Genomic DNA, 20,709 nt, shown 5'->3' with positions numbered 1-20,709 from the left:
CATAATATAGTAACCGTGTCCAGTTTGTAACGAATATGAAATTTAGAACGAATTTTTCGAAAATAAATTTGTAACGTAGTTTGAGAACGGGATAAATATATTTATCCCAATGACGTTCTATACATACGTCATTGATTTAACCAATGTTGTCTTAATTTATATTTTGTTTGACTATTGAGTAGGTACTTTGACATAAAAATTATTAATGTAATTTATATAGTTACTAGTGGACCCGACAGACGTTGTCCTGTACACACGTCTTAAATTTGAAAAATCGGTCCAGCCGTTATGAGGAGTTCACCAACATACACATGAGCAGGAGAATTATATAATATGGACGGAATTGAGAATCTAAACCAATTTCAAATTCACTGAAACAAACAAAAAAATCATCAAAATCGGTCCAGCCGTTTAGGAGGTAGTTTAATTGTGAATCTAAACCATTCTCGAATCCACCTGACGGCACACACCAATCTCAAATTCACTGGAACACACAAAAATATAATCAAAATCGGTCCAGCCGTTTAGGAGGTAGTTCAATTGTGAATCTAAACCATCCTCGAATCCACCTGAAGATACACAGAAAGTTTCATCAAAATCGGTCCAGCCGTCTAGGTTGAGTGACATACACACGCACACAAGAAATATATATATTAAGATTTCATAAGGTTCTCCTACTCTTGTGTATCTGTGTAGTAGTAGGAATCGTTAACGCTCTTCCCTTGGTGAACAATGCACCTTTCTAATAAAAAAAACTAAGCAAAATACATGAACAACCATCTTCATTCGATTTATGTGAATATGACATCTGTATGGCGAAATCCTCAGATTTTGACTTAAATAATAAGAAAAGTCCAAACCATTCAGATACTACTGTCAACTGTTAAGAAACAATCGAGAGACCCGGAATTATAGAGAGTTTCTATAAAATAAACCTGGACAAAACCATCCAACTAATATCTGCCTTTTCTTGGCGTGTGTCCGTGCAGAATGGGATGTCGCTATGCCAACTTAATTGCTGACACGCCAGCCCTACATGTTTTAGTATGACAACTCTCTCTGTTAGCCCTACTTAAACATTTTATTGAGATAAAACCTTTAGTTGCGAAACTAGCAACTGCTAGTTGTATTATAATACATGCTACCTAACATATTAAATAACTTACCTGAAGTACATACACAATCATCCTCAAAAATAAAAATTCGTGTAAATACGCATTTAACAATATGCAGTATACACTAAGAGGAAAAGGGGATGTAATGGCTGGTGTTAACAGTTCTTAATATTTATGTTTATAAGTTATTTTTTTTTTTATATTTCTATTTCATCTTTTGTTATTTAACAATATACCTTCTTATGTATAATAATAAAATATTGATATAAATACTTCTTAAGTACAGTAGTTGCGAGCGAAGTGATGCATTTGCACCACACATAAACCTACACAGGTTTCTGTGGCGCATCTTAGTTTTAAGTTTTCATTGTACTCTTTTTTTTAATATGAGTAAATAAATAAAAAAAAAAAAAAACTTATTACTATTAGTTGTACTATGGACAATAAAACCGTTCGTATGAAGTAATTTGATACGCTAGCTTTGGTCAACAACGACCACATCATTGTGTGTTATATTACTTACTTACAAAGCTATTTACTTTGTTATAGCTACGACTCATAATTATATTTAAATATAAGGGGTACCAGTATGAAATTGCCGTTTTATGTTTTTAATTTAACATATTTATTTAATCACAATAATTTATGCCTTGGCGATAGAACTGTGGTGATCTAGATTTGGAAAACTGTGTAGAAGCATTTTGTACTGCCAGGAGGAGAGAAGAAAACTTTTTATCACGTAGAAAATTGTCCAAATTACCAAAAAAATGGAGCAAGGTCTGGCAAATACGGGTGGTGGACGTCTTCCACGTGGTTCGTTCTTCAAATCAAAGTTTACATCATGAGACCGTTTATACCAAAATTGCACGGTGCGTTCATTAGCATTGCATTTCTCCAAACGCAACATTGATATTGCGAGCTGTTACAGCCACGTTAGTTCCGCGTCGGAACTCGTATTCAAAATCACTCGAATTTGCGATGTATAAATCTTTCTTGTATAAGCTGAATAAAAAAAACAGCTGAATGTCTGAAAATGGAATGTTGCACATTTTTTAAAAGATAACCTACATAGCGACACGGGAGTGGGTCCGGGATTGGAAATAATACTCCGCTTATAGGAACGAGTCTTTATTTGCGTTCACTTTTTCTGAACTTGCACTTGCCGGTCTGCCGCTGTTCCTTTTGTGGGCGGCAGTACCTTCAACGCGTCACACTGCACCGAACACTAGGTCTCTTCTATCTTCTTCTTCTTGGAACACTTCCACTTTTCACTACTTCTTCTTTTCTTCTTCTTCTTTACACTTTAAAGTCAGAACTAGAACTGCCGTAGGCCACGCTTAGTACGGCTTATATACCCCCGGATCTGTTCCATTTTCAAAATGATTCCCCCATTCCATCTTTAAATTTAAATTGTACTAGAAAATTCTTTTAACTATTTTTATCCTGCTTACACATTTTCCATCCCTTTTTTTCTGTTCGATTTGATCCTGAACTTACTAGAAATTTCCATTAACTTTACACAACCCAAAAAATTCCATACACTGGTAGGTGTATCGAACCCGGGTCTTCAGCGTCTAAAGTAAACACTTTTCCGCTGAGCTATATATTTTGAATATTGCTGATGGAGCTGTTGAAATTAACAATGTCTTGAAGTTGGACAACTCTCGTCATATACTTCGAAGCGTTGCTACGCAACAATAGGTACCACGTGAAAAAAGTTTCACTCAAGAATCTCAAACCCTGAAGGTTCTATGTCAATTCGAAATACCTCTTTCAATAAAACGGCAATTTCATATTTTGACTAAAGGTTGCATTTAAATGTTAAATCTCCACATGACATGGTTACTCTTAAAAATAGACTAACAGTGCGAGGGGTACCCCGTGGCGTACCGAGTAAGTCAATCTGAAGCATTTCGAAATACGCACGGTGATACGAATGAGTCGATCTGAGGCATGACGACCTCAGTCGATTTCGAGCCTAATTTCGATATTAGGAAGTGCTATTTACCTTTAAACTTATAACGATATGAACGCGAATTATTACAGGGTAATGCTCACCTGATGTTGCCAGTAGGTCTCAAAGGTCGGAGAGCGTGAATCCTTCTCATACCGCCGCCACCACCACCTTGAAACAGAAACAAATTAATTTCTATGAGTCTATAGGTTCTACAATTTCGATACTACAGTTTCGTTCCTTGGTGCCCCCAGCATAATTATAATAACTGTTTTAATATTCCATATCTACATATATGGAATAGACAAGAAGTATTTTTATTTACACAAGGAGAGTGACAATTATGTAACACATTGCAACAACACTAGGTAAACGTCATGAAGTTGATAAAAATACTACTAGCCTATCTTTTAAAAACAACTTAGCCATCTTAAAATAATATAGTAGAATTATATATTTAATTATATATGTATATGCATACACTATTATTTAGTAAATTCAAGCTTTGTATTGCTTCTTGCTTACCCAAAGGGGGTCCTTGAGAGTTCCAAAGAGTTGTTATTCAATCTAAATATTACAATACAAAGAGAAGCACATAAATTATTGATTGACACGTCTTATACGCTTTTCCTAAGGTATCAGGAAAACCGGACCTAAAACAATACCCTGGCAAACACCACGTGTTTTCCCACTTCCGGACGCTATAGACGACCTTAAGCGTTGCCTCATGATGTATTTGACACGCGCGTCGCGTCTTTTATAGTGGCCTAAGGCAGGGTATACATTATAGGAGAATCTTTATTTGAAAATATAAAACTTTTGTCGTGATATTATGTGGAATGATTCTATTCTAATACTAATGCACCATACGTTCTGAATGACCTTACTGAATTCATAAATATATAAATTTTTATGAGCAAAAGAAACTGGACGAGCAAGACGTTCAGTGATGTTTCTGTCAACTGACTGTAAGTGATACGACCTACGAATTACAATGCAATATCTGTGAGGATTCTTGATTGAACCCAAAGTTAGCGCTCGTCACGCTGAGACATAGGATTTTAAGTCTCATCATCCCAGTGGGAGGCTCCTTTGCACAGGATGCCGGCTAGATTATAGGTACTAAAACGGCTCCTATTTCTGCCCTGAAGGAGTAATGTCTAAACATTACTGTGTTTCGGTCAGAAGGGCGATGCAGCTAGTGAAATTACTGGACAAATGAGACTTAACATCTTATGTCTCAAAGTGGTGAGCGCAATTGTAGTGCCGCTCAGAATTATTGGGTTATTCAAAAATCCTGAGCGGCTCTGCATTGTTATGGGCATGTCGCATCGATAAACATCAGCTTAACGTCGAGCTCGTCTCGTCCCTTTTTTTATTCATAAAAAAATAGTTATTTCACCTACAACGACACACAATATGCATGTACATTATATTTGATTATGACGCGTAGGTGGCGTAATAGGCTTAGGTAAGGTGAATTGTCTATGCGTTAATTTGACGCTTTATAAGGTCTGGAACGCTCTTGTGATTTCTCTGGGGTTCCCATAAATGTGACCCATATGTGTGCTTGTTTGTCCGCCACATCAGTGAAAATAACAGTTTCTTGCAAAGATGGCATTGACAATTATTAATTATTAAATAATGAATACGGATGGGCTTGAACCCTTTGCCTGTCATAATAATGGACGAAGAAACAAAAAATAATAAAGAATGACACAAACGTCAGAAAATTTTAGGAACCAACTTCGACCTGTCACTTTTCTGTTACAGTGATGCGTGCGCATCTTAAAATTTCACTCTCAGCATTTTTTTTAAAAGAACTTCTTACACTTCTTTAACTTCAAAAAACACAGTCGATCGAAACAAGATGAGAGCTTTGCATAGTATGTAGCGTTAGATTGAGAGACATATCGATGAATAATATAATTAGGGATCAATATAAAGTTATAGAAGTAAATGTGGATGATAAAATTTGTGTTGAAAATAAAAATTAAATATACCATGGTAAAAATCAGTAAATGCAAATGTGTACCTGCCTTAAGGTCGCTACACTCAATCCAAGTCATACAAATTACGAATTGGCGCAACAGGAAACTTCTTATTTTTTAATAACACTTCATTACTCCTAAACTACTCAGTACATAAATTTTATATCACTTACGTAGATGAAACTTCGTTTATGTCCAATAAAAATGTTATTGATATTAAATATCGAGGAGCCTCGTAATATAAAAACCAATAAGAGCCTGAGGCAAAAGGTAAACTTGAAGTCAAGACTTAAGTTCAACATGTTGTGAAAAGAGAATGAAGAAATAGCGAATTCACTACTCAGAGCTGAAAATTTTATTGTAATAAAAGGGTGTAATGAATTCTGAATTAATACCTGTACTATAAAACAGGACCTTCGGCAGTAGGTAGTGACGGTTGAAGCAAATGAAAGAGCAAAGCAGATGTAGTATGTATATGGGGCGAATATTCACAAAATTAATGCAATTACGAGAATCAAACTAATTACCATTACTATCTATACCTTGCTGCCATTAAAAAGGAAGGCCATTTATGCCTTTGCGATAGAACTGTGGTGGTCTAGATTCGACATACTGTGTGAGAGTATTTTGTACTGCCTCCTGAGAAGAAATCTTTTTATCACGTAGAAAGATTTTCAAATCACGAAAAAAATGGTTGTCCGTACGAGCAAGGTCTGGCGAATACGGATGGTGACGAATGGTTTCTAATTCTACCAGTCCCTGTAGAGTTAAAACAGTTTCTCGTGCTGTATGAGGTCTCGCGTAATCATGGAGCAATAATGGTGATGATCGATTCATGAATCGGGGCTGTTTCACTGCTAGTTTTGCTATCATTGTTCGGAGTTTAGCACAGTAGACATCTGCCGTTTTTCCTTGACCAGATTGGAGAAAGCTATAGTGAATAACACCATGCTGAGACCACCAAAGAGTTACCACTACCTTTCCATTGGTAAGCTTTGCTTTAGGACCTGTTGCGGTGTTTGACCTGGGTTCAGCCATTGCATTGTTCGTTTACGGTTATCGTAAAGAATGAACTTTTCATCGCATGTCACAATTCGATCCAATATTCCTTCAGTTCTGTATCGATTCAAATCAAATCAAAAATATTTTATTTCGCAGGTAAATTGCATTACACTCGAAATATGTAATTTTTTCATACAGCTCATTCGAAAGGAAATCTCCCTTAGAGAAGAACGAGGAAGGAACTCTAAGGTTGCTCTTTTCAAAACATAATGAAATCATAAGTTCTTATTTTCAACTAAATTTACAAATAATTTCAATTACAATATATGCAAAGTGATGCTACAAAATTCTCAAACGTCAATTACTAAATGCCTTACACGAGTATGTCAAAAAAAAAATTAATAAGTAAAAGCATAGTTATAGTTGTTGAGTAAATACATATAGTATACAGTAGATGCCTCAATCCACACATACCATAAATAAAGGCATTATGCGAGCATTTTATTATTTATTTTAAATAACAAAATAAATAATAACTTTATTTTTTAGAAAATAAACGAAATAAAAAAAAACATGAAGCCACAAGTTCATGGACCAGCCATCGCCTCCCTCGTCCATATTTTAGGGAAGGGAACGACTCGCCCCACGTCGCCGCCACAAGCAGTGGCATTCAGCGAGCATGACGATGCCTGTCACGAGAACTCTTTCATATAACAAAAAATAATGTTCATCTACATAATTATATTATGCGATACTCACTAAATGCCTTTACTTACAATTTGACATTTTGTTTAAATTTAGAATAAATAACTTATAGTTGATAATCTAACTATATTTACATTTATCAATCTGAGACAGACATGTAACACCCCAGCAACTCAGTCCCAAGGGGTATCTATATCCAAATATTCTGATATTTTGTGGTACCCTTTTGTATACAAGTTTTTCTTCAGAACTGATTTATATTCGTTTAAAGGTAAGTTGTGTATGTGAACAGGGACCTTATTGTAAAAACATATACAAACAATGCAGAGGTCCTGAATGAATTTGTGACTTTATGAAGTCGACTTACGGCCGTTCCCAATATTCAGTCATCTCCGGTTGTGGCCCACGTGAGATTAAAATCGTAACTATCGTTGACTTTTCTGTCCCAATAAACTTATCGACGGTAACTAACCTTATCCGTACACGCTGTCTGTCAATGGGAGGACGTATAGCTTACCAGATATAGAAGTTTGTATGGTAATTGCAATTCACATGTCCCAATATATGATAAGAATGACTTAGGGAATCTTTCTGTTCTTTGGCAGCGAATTAATAGCGCTAGTATAAATCCCTACTATATGTCAATACTAACAATAAATCTTTTAAAATTAAAAAATATACCTTTCATTATGTATTCACAAAGTTGTAACCGATCTAAATTAGTACCAATGGTATATTATTACAAAACCTTTATTTAACATGTGTCATTCGAAAAGTGCAATGAAGGTTGTTTCAACCGTTCGTGTTGGCTGCATCCGATACATAAGTTTAATTAGTTACTCGTCTATCTGTCTGTAACTAGAAGCGTTCTGTGTGCTGGGGACTCTGTAGTTTGTTTCAGCAAATGTTAGTTAAAATTGTTTCATGAAGATTCGTGCAATATAAGTTGTTTCCACTTTTGATTATTTGCTGGATCGATAAGTATTTTTATATGGATTTAGAATAGAAAAAGCCTGAGGTCACACAACCGCAGCCGTGTTTATGCGTATTAAGGCGAAGAGTAAGCAGAAAACACGCAAACATGGTGTTTTTAGACATGTTTTGTGGTGAAAGTATAGCATTTGGTGCTAGGAACACCTCTTAATCCTGTAACACATATCCTTAAGTCTTATTTGTAGGTTGCTAATGCTTGCTGTTGGTTAAAGTTAACACTGCCGAGCCTTTTCGAACTACCACTTTTGGAACACATGGCGTGATGCATTTTTTTGGTACTTCTCTCAGAAAAGTTCTTATAGCTTGTACTTTATTTGTGTAGGTTCATTTATTCAGATTCGTAGTGAATAACGAGGATTGTAAGCATATAAACTGTTTTCCACGCAAGAATTTTGAAAATATTGGCTTTGTTACATAGATGGCGGGCCGGCAGCCGTGAACTCATATCGCTCAAGGTCGCTGGCATTAGTGTCGCCTTAAGATTGTTGTGAGACGTACCTATTCTTTCTGGAAGTATAACCCCTTCCTAATTCCTAATCCTTCCTAAATTACTAATTGTTCCACATCGTATGGTTGGGCAAAGAACACGATAGTTCCATAAGGACTCGCAGTGTGTTCAGAGGACCACTGACATTCAGGATTAGCGATTTTTTTATATCTGAAACCCGCTAGTATCTTTTGAAAAAGAGGCGCGCTAATGCATGCGCACACCAAAATGTCGATTTTTCGTTGCTATGAAAATATTATCATTGCTTTAATACTAAAAGGAATTAATACTTAGTTAAAAAAAGTAAGAAATAATTTTCAATTAGTTCAAATGTGTTAGTGTGATTAATAAATAAAATGTTTTATTGTAATATTTTCTGATATGATATTTTCAAAATGATTCGCCTTTAGCCAATATATGTCTATAAAAGATTTGTACCAATTGCATCTCACACTTTTTATCATCAACATATTATGTCTCAAGGTGACGAGCGCACTTACTGTCACAAAAAAAAATAAACACTAGGAGGGGTAATTTAATAAAAGATAAACAAAATATCTCTTGACCAAAAGGCGTAGAAGTCTTAACTTATTTTGCAATCTTTCGATAAATTCATTTATTATCAGTTTAAATATTTGTGTTTGGCCATCTCTTGCGAACGTTATAGAGTGTTTATAGAGAATTATCTTTCGCAAATATACGCCCTGTTAAGTATATATTCTTGTATAAATATTAAATAACTAACTTCTGTCAGCGAAGTCGTTCGTGTGAACGCTATGAGCACGAAAAAATAAATTTATCTAGCGTGTAAGGCGTTATTAAGTATTTTTGTAGCATCACTTTACATATATTATATGCATTTGAAATGATTTGTAAAATGATGAAGTTGTAAATGTTGATTTAAAAGAGTGGCAATGAGCTCCTTGCCACTTCTTCTTTACTTTTCTTGATAAATTGATTGATACTTGAAAAACACAAAAATTCTGAGCGGCATTACAATTACGCTCGTTATCTTGAAACATAAGATGTTAAGGCTCATTTGCCTAGTAATTTCACTAACTACTGCGCCCTTCAGAGCGAAACACAGAAATGTTTACACATTACTGCTTTACGGCAGAAATAGGCGCCGTTGTGGTACCCATAATCTAGCCGGCACCCTGTGCAAATTAGCCCCCCACTGGTAAAAAGTAAAATTATAATATAATATCAATGTATTTATTTTTGTAGCCCCAGTTTGAACTTACCTGCAGCCTGGGCTTGTACGACCGTGGGCGGTTGCTGGAACAGGGATGACCTTTGTTCTGGAGACAGGGACGCGAGAGTTTCCAGATTGTCACGCAGGGTATCGAAGAATGAGCCCACGTCGTTGAGCACACCTGTGGAAAATTGTTAAGTATCAATTGAAAATTGAAGAATAGAAAATCTATCGCAATAATAAGGGCTATATTACACTGGGACACCACGGTGGCGCAACCAGTCGCCGCTACCAACAAAATATATACAGTCTTAAAGAGAGTAACTCACTGGTGTACTTTTGGTTGCGCAACCAATTTGATGGTACGACCAGCTCGGACGCGTCATGACTTTGGTTTCTGTATGATGTCTAGTTTGGTAGCTTACGGCCACCACGATGGTGCAATGGTCTCGCCACGAAATCTCGTTTTTCCGCATTTAAGAAAACCAAATTCCATGATTCCATTAAATCTTCATTTACTACATTTTCAAATGTTATACCACCGCATAAGAATTAATGGCGCTCGTAAAAATAAAAAACGCGAGAAACTCTCACTTTTATGCAATTATATATTATGAAAATGGTCTTTGTTTGACGCTCAATCACGCCTAAACCACTGATCGTATCGACATGAAACTACCACCATTCGATGCGAAATTTATCCTAGATGGTTTATAAGTACTTATTTTAAGAAACCCATAATTCCTTCCTCTTAAAATTCGCACAGCGAAGTGGGCGTAAAAATATAAGATTTCTTTGATACAAACGTAACTCGATATTAAGTAAAGCTATTTGTTTGATTCGGGGTCTACGGGATTCGGAAATTCAATTGTAAACCGTGAAATAAGCTTTCTTATGGTCCATTTCGTCAACATCGAAAATCAGAGTAAATGTAAATTAGTTTACTATACTCATTGACGTACCATTAACATCTAGACTCCTAATCACCTATAAAGCTTAAAAAGTCGTCAATAAATGTCCGAGCTGCGTTGTATACGCATACATAAGTAATACAGATAAAATTAATAAAACAATCATTCAAATTAACACCTTATTTCTGACTGGAACAGACAGATAGACGGATAGAGAAAGTCGCACCAAGTGTTTCATTTTTACTATTTTCGTGCAAAACCCTAAAAAAATTAAGACTTCCCCGTCGTATTCGAATATTATGATCCTGATATTGGACCGAACTCATGTCATATAACACCGAGTATCTTTTGACTAGTTCTATTAATTGTTCATCAGTCATTTTTAAAAATAGCGTCCATACACCACGAAAGTTCTCGTACAACTGTAACCGGGTGTTAAGTAGAAACACACTGCTTAACACGCATCGGGTAGCGTGTGTTCCCCCACTCCTGGCAACACGTCGATCTAGCTCGACTGGATTTTACCGCGTGTGGGGGGTGTGATCACATGGCCTGTTGCATATATGTTTCTGAACGTATTAAATATATGGGTTGATTAGTACTGACACGCGTTGGATGGCGTGGAGTGGTGTCGCGTTTTGATAGTATGACTTGAGCTTAACAATCAACGTGTTATAGGTTTTTTTTACAAGATATTCCTCGTGGCTCGTGTTTTATTTATATATCAGCTGGTCGTCATTGAATTAAATACTTCGCCCATTTTTATTAGTGTAAGCCCACACAAGTAATTCAGTCAATGATATTTCATTTCATATGCAATGAGCGCGCGCGGGATACTTAATTTATGTACCAAAACAACGGTTGCCGGTACACTTGTTTTACATATAGGTACAACAAATTATTGAACTTTTTACAGCACACAATTATCTTTTTCTTTTAAAGAAATCAAAGTGTCTAATAACGCAACTGATGAGTCGCGTTTAAGTTGTTTACGTAACATTAGATGTGTTTAGTCTGGAAGCTTAAACTTTATAATTGTGGATCCTACTTTGACCTCCATTAATTTACGACAGAGTACTACAGAGTTTTATAATGCCGTGGCCATATTGTAAAAAATATGTATTATTTATATTTAAAACTATTACTGTATTATTACAAAGAAGCTAAACATGTGTTAAAAAAATTCTATTACAAATATGTGTCTTTCTGTTCTTAGTTTTATTCTTTAGACATTCCTTATATTTAAACACGAGTCGAAGCTTGTGTACATTTTCAAGAATTTTAACTATTAATAAAACATATTTTATATAAAATATCAGTTTTTTTTACATCTGTAATAGTTAAAAAATAATTGCCTGGTCACCCTTAAAAATTACATGCTGTATAGTTACTATATAAAAATTACAACCTGTATATTACAGTTATAGTGCCGAGTTGCGAACAATACACAAGATCAGGGGTTTCTCAGAATTGGGACGCACGTACAGGTTTAGTATTCCGTCTGGGCGTTTTAGCTACTGACTAGATGTCATATTCAAAATATGACACAATCAGATTTCCGCGCAAACCTAATACTATGTCCGCTCCTAATTAAAGGTAAAATAACTCGCACATTATGTAGTCCGATTGATAATACTTACTGACTAGTTACACTTTAATTCCTTATATATTTTACAGTCTTATAACAAATAAAATACAGATCCCACATAAATCTACAATAACCGGTACAGATTATTTGCGATAAGTTGTGATTATTACCTGACCAATGAGCGTTCAGTATCCGCGCCCGCTCACCTCAGTGTGTTGAATGATTTGTGTATATTTCGAATATACGGATATTAGGAATCAACTGTATTAAAAGGCCGATGAGCTAAGTTTTTATGATAATAACGGACGAGATGAGCAGGACGTTCAACTGATGATAACTGATACGCCCTGCCCATTGCAATGCAGTGCCGCTCAGGATTCTTGAAAAACCCAAAAATTCTGAGCGGCACAACAATTGCGCTCATTCGCCCAGTAATTTCACTAGCCCTTCAACACCCTTCAGACCGAAACACAATAATGCTTACACATTACTGCTTCACGGCAGAAATAGGCCGTTGTGGTAGCCATGATCTAGCATCCCGTGCAATGGAGCCTCCCACTTGTCACGCTTACATCTAGTGTTAAAGTATAGTAAGCCGTATCGACGTTGCTTACCGACGCCGACATACGGCGTGACGGCCTTACCGAGCGCAGGCGCCGGTTGCCGTCGACGGCGACCATTCAGCACCGTGGCCACCGCCGACCGCTTCTCCGACCCTGACCTGCCGGGGAAAAACAAATATTTAAATTATCATTCTTGAAGGGATCACTTTTTTTATGGAAACGGAGGAAAAACGAGCTTACAAGTCACCTGGTGTTAAGTGATCACCGCCGCCCACATTCTCTTGCAGCACCAGAGGAATCACAGTTCGTTGCAGGCCTTTAGGAAGGTGTACACGCTTTCTTTTAAGGTACCCATGTCGTATCGTCCCGGAAACACCGCACAAGGAAGCTCATTCCACAGCTTTGTAGTACGTGGAAGACAGCTCCTTCAAAACCGCACTGTGGAGGACCGCCACACAGCACAGACTGACTTCTTATGAGATGATCAACCACTTCGTAACGTAACGCCTTACGGCGCCAGTCTGTCTTGCTTCCCTTTCTCTCACGAATATAGCACCGATAGGCAGGCTCTTCCTCTCTCACTCTAACCAAGATAAATTTCTACCTTCTACTGTCATTAATTAGCTGTCAATAATCTAAAGATGTCTCAATATATCCGATAAGTCATTCTTATCGCCTTATATTGGGACGCGTGAATTGCAATTTCCATACAAACTTTTTATCGCTGGTAAGCTATACGTCGTCCCATTGACAGACAGCGTGTACGGATAAGGTGAGTTACCGTCGATATGTTTATTGGGACACAGAAGTCAACGATAGTTACGATTTTTATCTCAAGTAAGAGATAGACTGAATATTGGGAACGGCCGTAAATGTGGCCGTATCTGCACTGTACTGCCGTATAGGACCAAAAGCCAGCCGTATGTCAAGTTAAAATGTGTTCATTTCATAATCTGTCATAAATTTATGTTTAACGGAATGCTAGCAATATCGTAGCATTCTTTAATCTATATATATAAAAATGAATTGCTGTTCGTTAGTCTCGTTAAAACTCGAGAACGGCTGGACCGATTTGGCAAATTTTGGTCTTGAATTATTTGTGGTAGTCCAGAGAAGGTTTAAAAGGTGAATAAATAGGAAAATGCTGCTATAAATAGGAAAAAACAACAAATTTGTTTTTCCTTTGATGTGTCCATACATAATTTCTATGAGAGAATTTATTGACGCACAGCAGAGTGCATATTTTACGAAGTAATTTTTGATTTATTATTATTGACGAATTCATATAAAAACATTATTTTATTTATTATATACAGAACAACGTCTGTCGGGTCAGCTAGTCTAATATATAAAATTCTCATGTCGCGGTGTTTGTAGTTAAACTCCTTCAAAACGGCTTGACCGATTCTCATGAAATTTTGAGTGCATATTGGGTAGGTCTGAGAATCGGACAACATCTATGGTTCATCCCCCTAAATGTTAAGGGTGGTTCACGCCAAATTTTGTTGAAATTTTTTTTTTAATTTGTTTGATTACGAGTGAGCATTAAAATTACATACAACTTCAAATTTTCACCCATCTACGATCAACAGTTACTTTTCTATCGCGATTTTAATATCGGCAATACAACGTTTGCTGGGTCAGTTAGTCTTTGTATATATAATTCTTCTGTACGTGTGTTGACAGTGAACTCCTCCTAAACATGTGGACCGATTTGAATGAAATTTACTGTGTGTGTTCAAGTGGATTCGAGGATGGTTTAGATTCACAATTGAACTACCTCCTAAATGCCTGGACCGATTTTAATGATCTTTTTAAATAAATCGACTCAATATAGTCGACATATAATTCTCCTACGTATGTAAGTGATCTCCTCCTAACGTCTAGAAAGATTTTTCAAATTTAACTTGTAAGTACAGGACAACATCTGTCGGGTCCGCTACCATAATACATTTTAATGTGATTCGTCCATTTACGGGAGGAAAGCCACCATCTTACCTTAGTTGATCATCGTCAAAATCCCGGGGAAGATTGTTGCCTTGTACGTCATAAGTTAAGTCCTCGCTTCGTGGATCCCACTTGTGCGGTTCCCAGGGTTTCTCTGCCAGGAGTCGCAGTAGGTCCAAGCCGTGAACTCTCCCATTGTTTTGTGCAACAATGATTGTCGCACCTGTGAGAATATTAATATTATATTATTATAATAATATTATAAAACAGATCAAGTGCGGCTTGTACTGACTAACCCATGGAAGTATATTTTGTTATGTTAAAGACCTATTCAAAAAGTTTATTGAAATTTTATCCTCATTCCACTAGATTACCGGATAGACTGGTTTATGCCCACTGTCCCAGAACAACACTATACCTAAATAGTAGCTACGCAATGTGTATAAAATTATTTAATCATCTACCTCTAGAAATAAAAAAAACTTACCACAGAAACGATTTATTGGACTCCTGTTTAAATGGTTAATCAAAAAAAATATATATAGTGTTAAGGATTTTTTAAATTTTAAGTAAACCTTTTGCATGCTTATTTAAATAAGCCGAATAGAAGACACTACAATAAAGTTAAGATCTATAATGTATACTGTATTCGAAGCAATAAATATATTTCATTTGATTTCAATGCTGTTTACTCCGAATGTCACGAAGGGCTGCTGAGAACCAGTGGCCTTTAATGTCAATTTTTTTTTCAGACGGAAGACGTCCACTGCTGGACAGAGGCTTCTTCTAAAGATCTCCACGACGATCGGTCCTGGGCTTCCCTCATCCAACGTGTTCCGGCGATCTTGACCAGATCTTCGATCCATCTTAGGCGGCCTACTAACACTTCGTCTTCCGTTACGTGGCCGCAAGTGAAGTACTTTACTGCCCCAACGGCCATCTGTCCGTCGAACTATGTGCCCTGCCCACTACTACTTCAGTTTCGCAATCATTTGGGCTACATCGGTGACTTTGGTTCTCCTACGGATCTCCTCATTTCTGATTCGATCTCGCAAGGAAACTTCGAGTATAGCCTTCTCCATTGCCCTCTGAGCGACAATGAGCTTCCTTAAAGGTCCATAGTTAGCGACCACGTCTGCGTTCCGTATGTCATCACTGGCACCACACACTGGTTAAGAACCTTCAGATGTTGTTGTATCAAGCACTAACATAACTAAGTACTAAACCAACTCCTCTTAGCAATGAAAGCCCCTCACTGTTTTTTTACTTATGTTCAATAATATAGTTTTTTTTTAATTATTTCTTTTTCTGTTTTAATTTGATGTTTTATGTATATTGATAAAAAGTTATTTATATCTATTAATCTATTCTTTTTTTTTTGGGATGAGTGGAGCAGGACGTTCAGCTGAGGGTAGTTTATACGCCCTGCGCATTACAAAGCAGTGCCGCTCAGGATTTTTGAAAAACCCAAAAAATTATGAGCGGCACTACAACTGCGCTCGTCACCTTGAGACATAAGATGTTAAGTCTCATTTTCCCAGTAATTTCTTAAAAAGGTGCCGTTGTGGTACCCAAAATCTAGCCGGAATCCTCTGCAAAGAAGCCTACCACTGGTAATTCTTATTGCAGGGTTATTTTTTTAGCGGAAATGATAATAGTACTTACAAACCCTAATTGCAGCTGTACAACTTCTGACAGACAGATGAAAAAACAGAGGGAAACAGAGTTTTAGTTGTTTTTTAAAATGGTATTTTGTAATTCTAAATCTTAGGTTAAGGATTGGTCTCCGCTACGCTCCAACTAGATACCGCAGGCGTAGTCCCAAAGTCCGGCAACTAATACTACGCCCAAGTGGGTGTACTCGAGCCAGACTCGAACAATGTGTGACGTTGGCACGCCAACAACATGTTCTGTTAAACTATGCTAATAATTGTTGCGTAGTAAAACTTTGTTAAAAATAATTCTACAAGAAATTTTTCTAGCAATCTCAATGGACTTGAAGAAATGTTTTAATTAATATTTTTCCCTGATGAACCTACTCTTCATCAAAAATATGTCTATAATATTGATAAAAAGTGTGGCCAATTCAATAACACAAAAAAATACTTCCAAATATCCTTAGATCCCAGGTCCCTAAATAATGAACCTCAGATTATCTTCAAAGTGGGTTAAAAAGCGAACCGTTTCGGTGCTCTTATAAGTTGTTCTTGTACGTGGCGCGATTGGGAATTGATTAAAAACAACCGAAGCCTCTTGACAATCTTCAAAAGTTTCAGAATAATGGATATCTAAAATGATCGCCTAGAGTTCATAAGTTGATCTTAATAATTGAGCATTTTTTATTTTAGTTAATTAAACAAAACAAATCTTATAACTATATTTACAATACTACGACTACATAAAATTAAAACTATCATTACGTGGAAGCGTACCAAGAATACTGGCAGGATTACCCCGTTGGATATTGAGCATTTACTATTAAACTATACTCTGTGTCAAGTGGATGTTAGTTGGCGTTCATTATGAGACGTTTTTTGGCATTCTGATGTCTTTTTTATGAAAATAGGGGAGAGCTGATAGATGCACTGTAACACAAAAGTGGCGCTGGGCAGGTCATGTGGCGAGATTCATGGACAAAAGATGGACAGTAGAAACGACAAGTTGGGAAGGACCATATGGCAAAAGAAAAAGAGGCCGCCTAAGAAACAGATGGGTAGATGATATAATAAAAATGGCAGGAAAAGAATGGAAAGTGATACATGAAGTAAGCTGGAGGAGGCCTATTCCCGGGTGGGGTTCCAATAACATAACTTTTATATTTTTATATTATTCGCGTAGTCTTTAGATTATATTATGTATTTGAAGGTTGTTGGAATTAATAAAAGGTTTATTATTATTATTATTTAGGGACGAACTGATACGCAGCTGAGGGTAATAGATACGTCCTCCCCATTACAATGCAGGCACCGCCACTTAATATTCTTGAAAAACCCCAAAAATTCTGAGCGGCAATACAATTGCGCTCGTCGCCTTAAGACATAAGTTTAACTCTCATTTGAACAATAATTTCACTAGCTACGGCGCCCTTCAGACCAAAACACAAAAATACTTACACATTACTGCTTCACGGCAGAAAAATGCGTTGTGGTACCATGTTAAAAAACTAGTAACTACAGGTAATTTAAAACCTCTTGAAAAGTATATTATTTAATTGCATGATACTCGTTTTAACATTTCAAAAACATTCACCAGTGGGAGACCCCTTTGCACCGGATGTCGGCTAGATTATGGGAACCACAACGGCGCCTATTTCTGGCGTGAAGGAATATTGGGTAAGCATTATTCTGTTTCGGTCTGAAAGGAGCCGTAGCTAGTGAAATTACGGGGCAAATGAGACTTAACATCATATGTCGCAAGATGACGAGCGCTATTGTAGTGCCGCTCAGAATTTTTGGCTTTTTCAAGAATCCTGAGCGGCACTGCATTGTAATGGGCAGGCCGTATCAATTACCATCAGCTGAATGACCTGCTAGTCTTGTCCCTTACTGTTATAAAAAATTATATTATTGTCTATGATATTATAGTTATTGTGTGAGTACATTCTCCTGTACAATTTGTTTGTTTGTTTATGTCACACGGCGCTGCGGTTGTATAAGACAAATGATCCTTCTATTGTTCGAAGTGGATGGGATTGAGCACGTGTTTGTTGAACGAAGCGATAAACGTAAACTAGAATATTATTTCTACTCGTTGTATATCGTGAAAACGCAATATTATTAATAATATGGCCTACTTTTGTTAATTAAATACCCTTTAATACCACATCGTCTATATATTTTGATACAAATTGAAGTAGATCTAATTACCAGTGGGAGGCTCCTTTGCACAGGATGCCGGCTAGATTATAGGTACCACAACGGCGCCTATTTCTGCCGTGAAGCAGTAATGTGTAAGCATTACTATGTTTCGGTCTGAAGGGCGCCGTATCTAGTGAAATCACTGGGCAAATGAGACTTAACATCTTATGTCTCTAGGTGACGAGCGCTATTGTAGTGCCACTCAGAATTTTTGGGTTTTTCAAGAATCCTGAGCGGCACTGCATTGTTATGGGCAGGGCGTTTCAATTACCATCAGCTAAACGTCCTGCTCGTCTCGTCCCTTATTATAATAAAAGAAAGCTGCAACTATTCTGAGCATAAGCTAAGTCAAGTTTGCGTTTTATCACACTCAGCTGAGTCCCTTATTTTCATAAACAAATCCTTTTTAGGATTAGATCTACTATAATTTGTTTCTCACATTAGTGAGATTAAAAATAATTAGAATTGAAAGTGCGAAATCTCAAGTAAATTTCCTAATATGCAAATATTGGGGTTGATTAGGTTATCAACTGTAGATACTGTAGAGTCTGTTACTGTACTGTTATTCGAGGTTTGAACAAACGAACTAAGATTATTGGCTTCAATATACCTACTAGCAATAAACTTACCATATACTAACGTATAGATTATAGACGAACTAAGTGTGCCAGAAAGAACACCATCTCTACAATACCTCAGATTTTTAATGACACAAAAATGACAATTTACGTTACATAAAAAATTTAACACTGCAGAACTATTACAATTGTTTTAGATTAAATAGTTTATCTCTCAGAAAAACAACTTTCATCCATATAATTTCAGCGACTGTCTTACGAATTTTTGATCAGGTCACGTGTCCTGACTCAAATTTAACATTTTATACCTGTCACAAGAAAAGTGCTCAACGCCGCTAAAGAAGTTTTCACTTTTGAGATAATTCAAACAGCTAATAGAGACCGTTGACCTTGAACACCTTATCATGCCCTTAGGTTCAAGATGTTTGATATACCTACAGACACAATAGAAAGAAAGAAAGAAAGACATATCTACAGACACAATAGGACTACAAATCTAGAATTAAAGATCAAATTAGATGGTCTTATTGTAACGACCCGAATAGCCCAGTGGTTAGTGACCCTACCTACTGAGCTATTGGTCCCGGGTTCGAATCCCGGTAGGTGCAAACATTTAAATGATCAATATGGATGTTTTGATATATGGATATATGGATAATAAACTAATAATCAGTCATGAATTTATGTATGCTTAAGTGTGTTGGTACCCATAGTACTGGTTTTGCCTAGTTTGGGACAAAATAATTTGTGTAAAATTCTGTCGATATTATAATTATTATTTTATTTTTAATAAATTGGTATAAGATAGTATAAAATTTCGAAATGAACTCAAATAAGAAGTAAATTAAAACTCCTCGTATACCAACATTATTAAGCCACAAATTGGATTGCTCATTTCACTACACGGTGTCTGACTCCTGGGACATCCGAATTTATTCTTTTACTTCTTTTATTATTCATACATTAATCTTGATAAAAACGCAAGGATCAAGGAAGGTGGAAATCTGAGAATATTCACTCAGATTCTATTGTTTCCTCTGCCTTACCTGAGAATATTATAATTAATAATGTTTTTGAAAGGTTTAAACGAGTATCACGCATTTAAATCATATACTTTTCTAGAGGTTTGAGATTAACGATACTAACTAGATTTTTGACATGAACTATTATGAAAAATATAAAAATTTATACTGAAATGCATTTTAAATCTATCAATAATAATAATAACATTACATTTATTTCGGATATGGATCTGCCATATCTCTGTTAGTAATGTTTTACTTAAAAACTAATTTTCGTAGGTACCTAAATCAAAATGATTTCATATTGGGGGAAACCGATCTGCAAAAACACTCAGGATAGTGTTGGCGCTGCCGCGGACCCGAGCGAGCAGAGATGCGAATCGTATGATGGCTGCAAAATGTCCAATTAAGTTGCAGTCAAAAATGTAAACATTGAAAATAAGTATTCTTTTTACATTCTATGTATCAATGATACAGTGTATGAACTGTCAACAACAATGATGAAACCAGGTCGGGTTTTAAGAAAAATATCTTGAAAAAACCAATAGTGGCTGTCATCACTGCTGCGTTGTAAGGACCTAAGCCTAAAGCTGTCATTGATAGATGCGAACGTACGAAATGAATCACCGGACAAAGATCATTGCAAAAATATCAGACAGCCAGACGGCGCTGAGGCTATTAGCATCGCAAACAGTAACCTGACGCTTGGCGTGGGAGCTAAAGATGAAATAAGATTATCTATCAAGGATAAGGAAGGTAACCCAGTTATGAATGGGTGCATACAGACAATGAAGGAGCTTT

At 36.4% G+C, this 20,709-nt stretch overlaps 1 protein-coding gene across 1 annotated transcript in view; it reads right to left on the bottom strand.

The window, feature by feature from the left end:
- LOC126964730 (uncharacterized) overlaps positions 1-20,709 on the bottom strand; it is a 39,003-nt gene that overhangs the window by 3,573 nt on the left and 14,721 nt on the right. The window contains exons 2-5 of the mRNA XM_050808006.1: positions 14,503-14,674; positions 12,556-12,662; positions 9,492-9,623; positions 3,174-3,240 (exon numbers count right to left, since the gene is read on the bottom strand). Of these exons, the coding sequence (XP_050663963.1) occupies positions 3,174-3,240; positions 9,492-9,623; positions 12,556-12,662; positions 14,503-14,674 (478 nt within the window). The remainder of the gene's footprint in view (positions 1-3,173; positions 3,241-9,491; positions 9,624-12,555; positions 12,663-14,502; positions 14,675-20,709) is intronic.

This window comes from Leptidea sinapis, chromosome 5, assembly GCF_905404315.1.
Source record: "Leptidea sinapis chromosome 5, ilLepSina1.1, whole genome shotgun sequence".
In the NCBI taxonomy this organism is placed as follows: domain Eukaryota; kingdom Metazoa; phylum Arthropoda; class Insecta; order Lepidoptera; family Pieridae; genus Leptidea; species Leptidea sinapis.
This window is presented reverse-complemented; position numbering and strand designations above follow the sequence as displayed.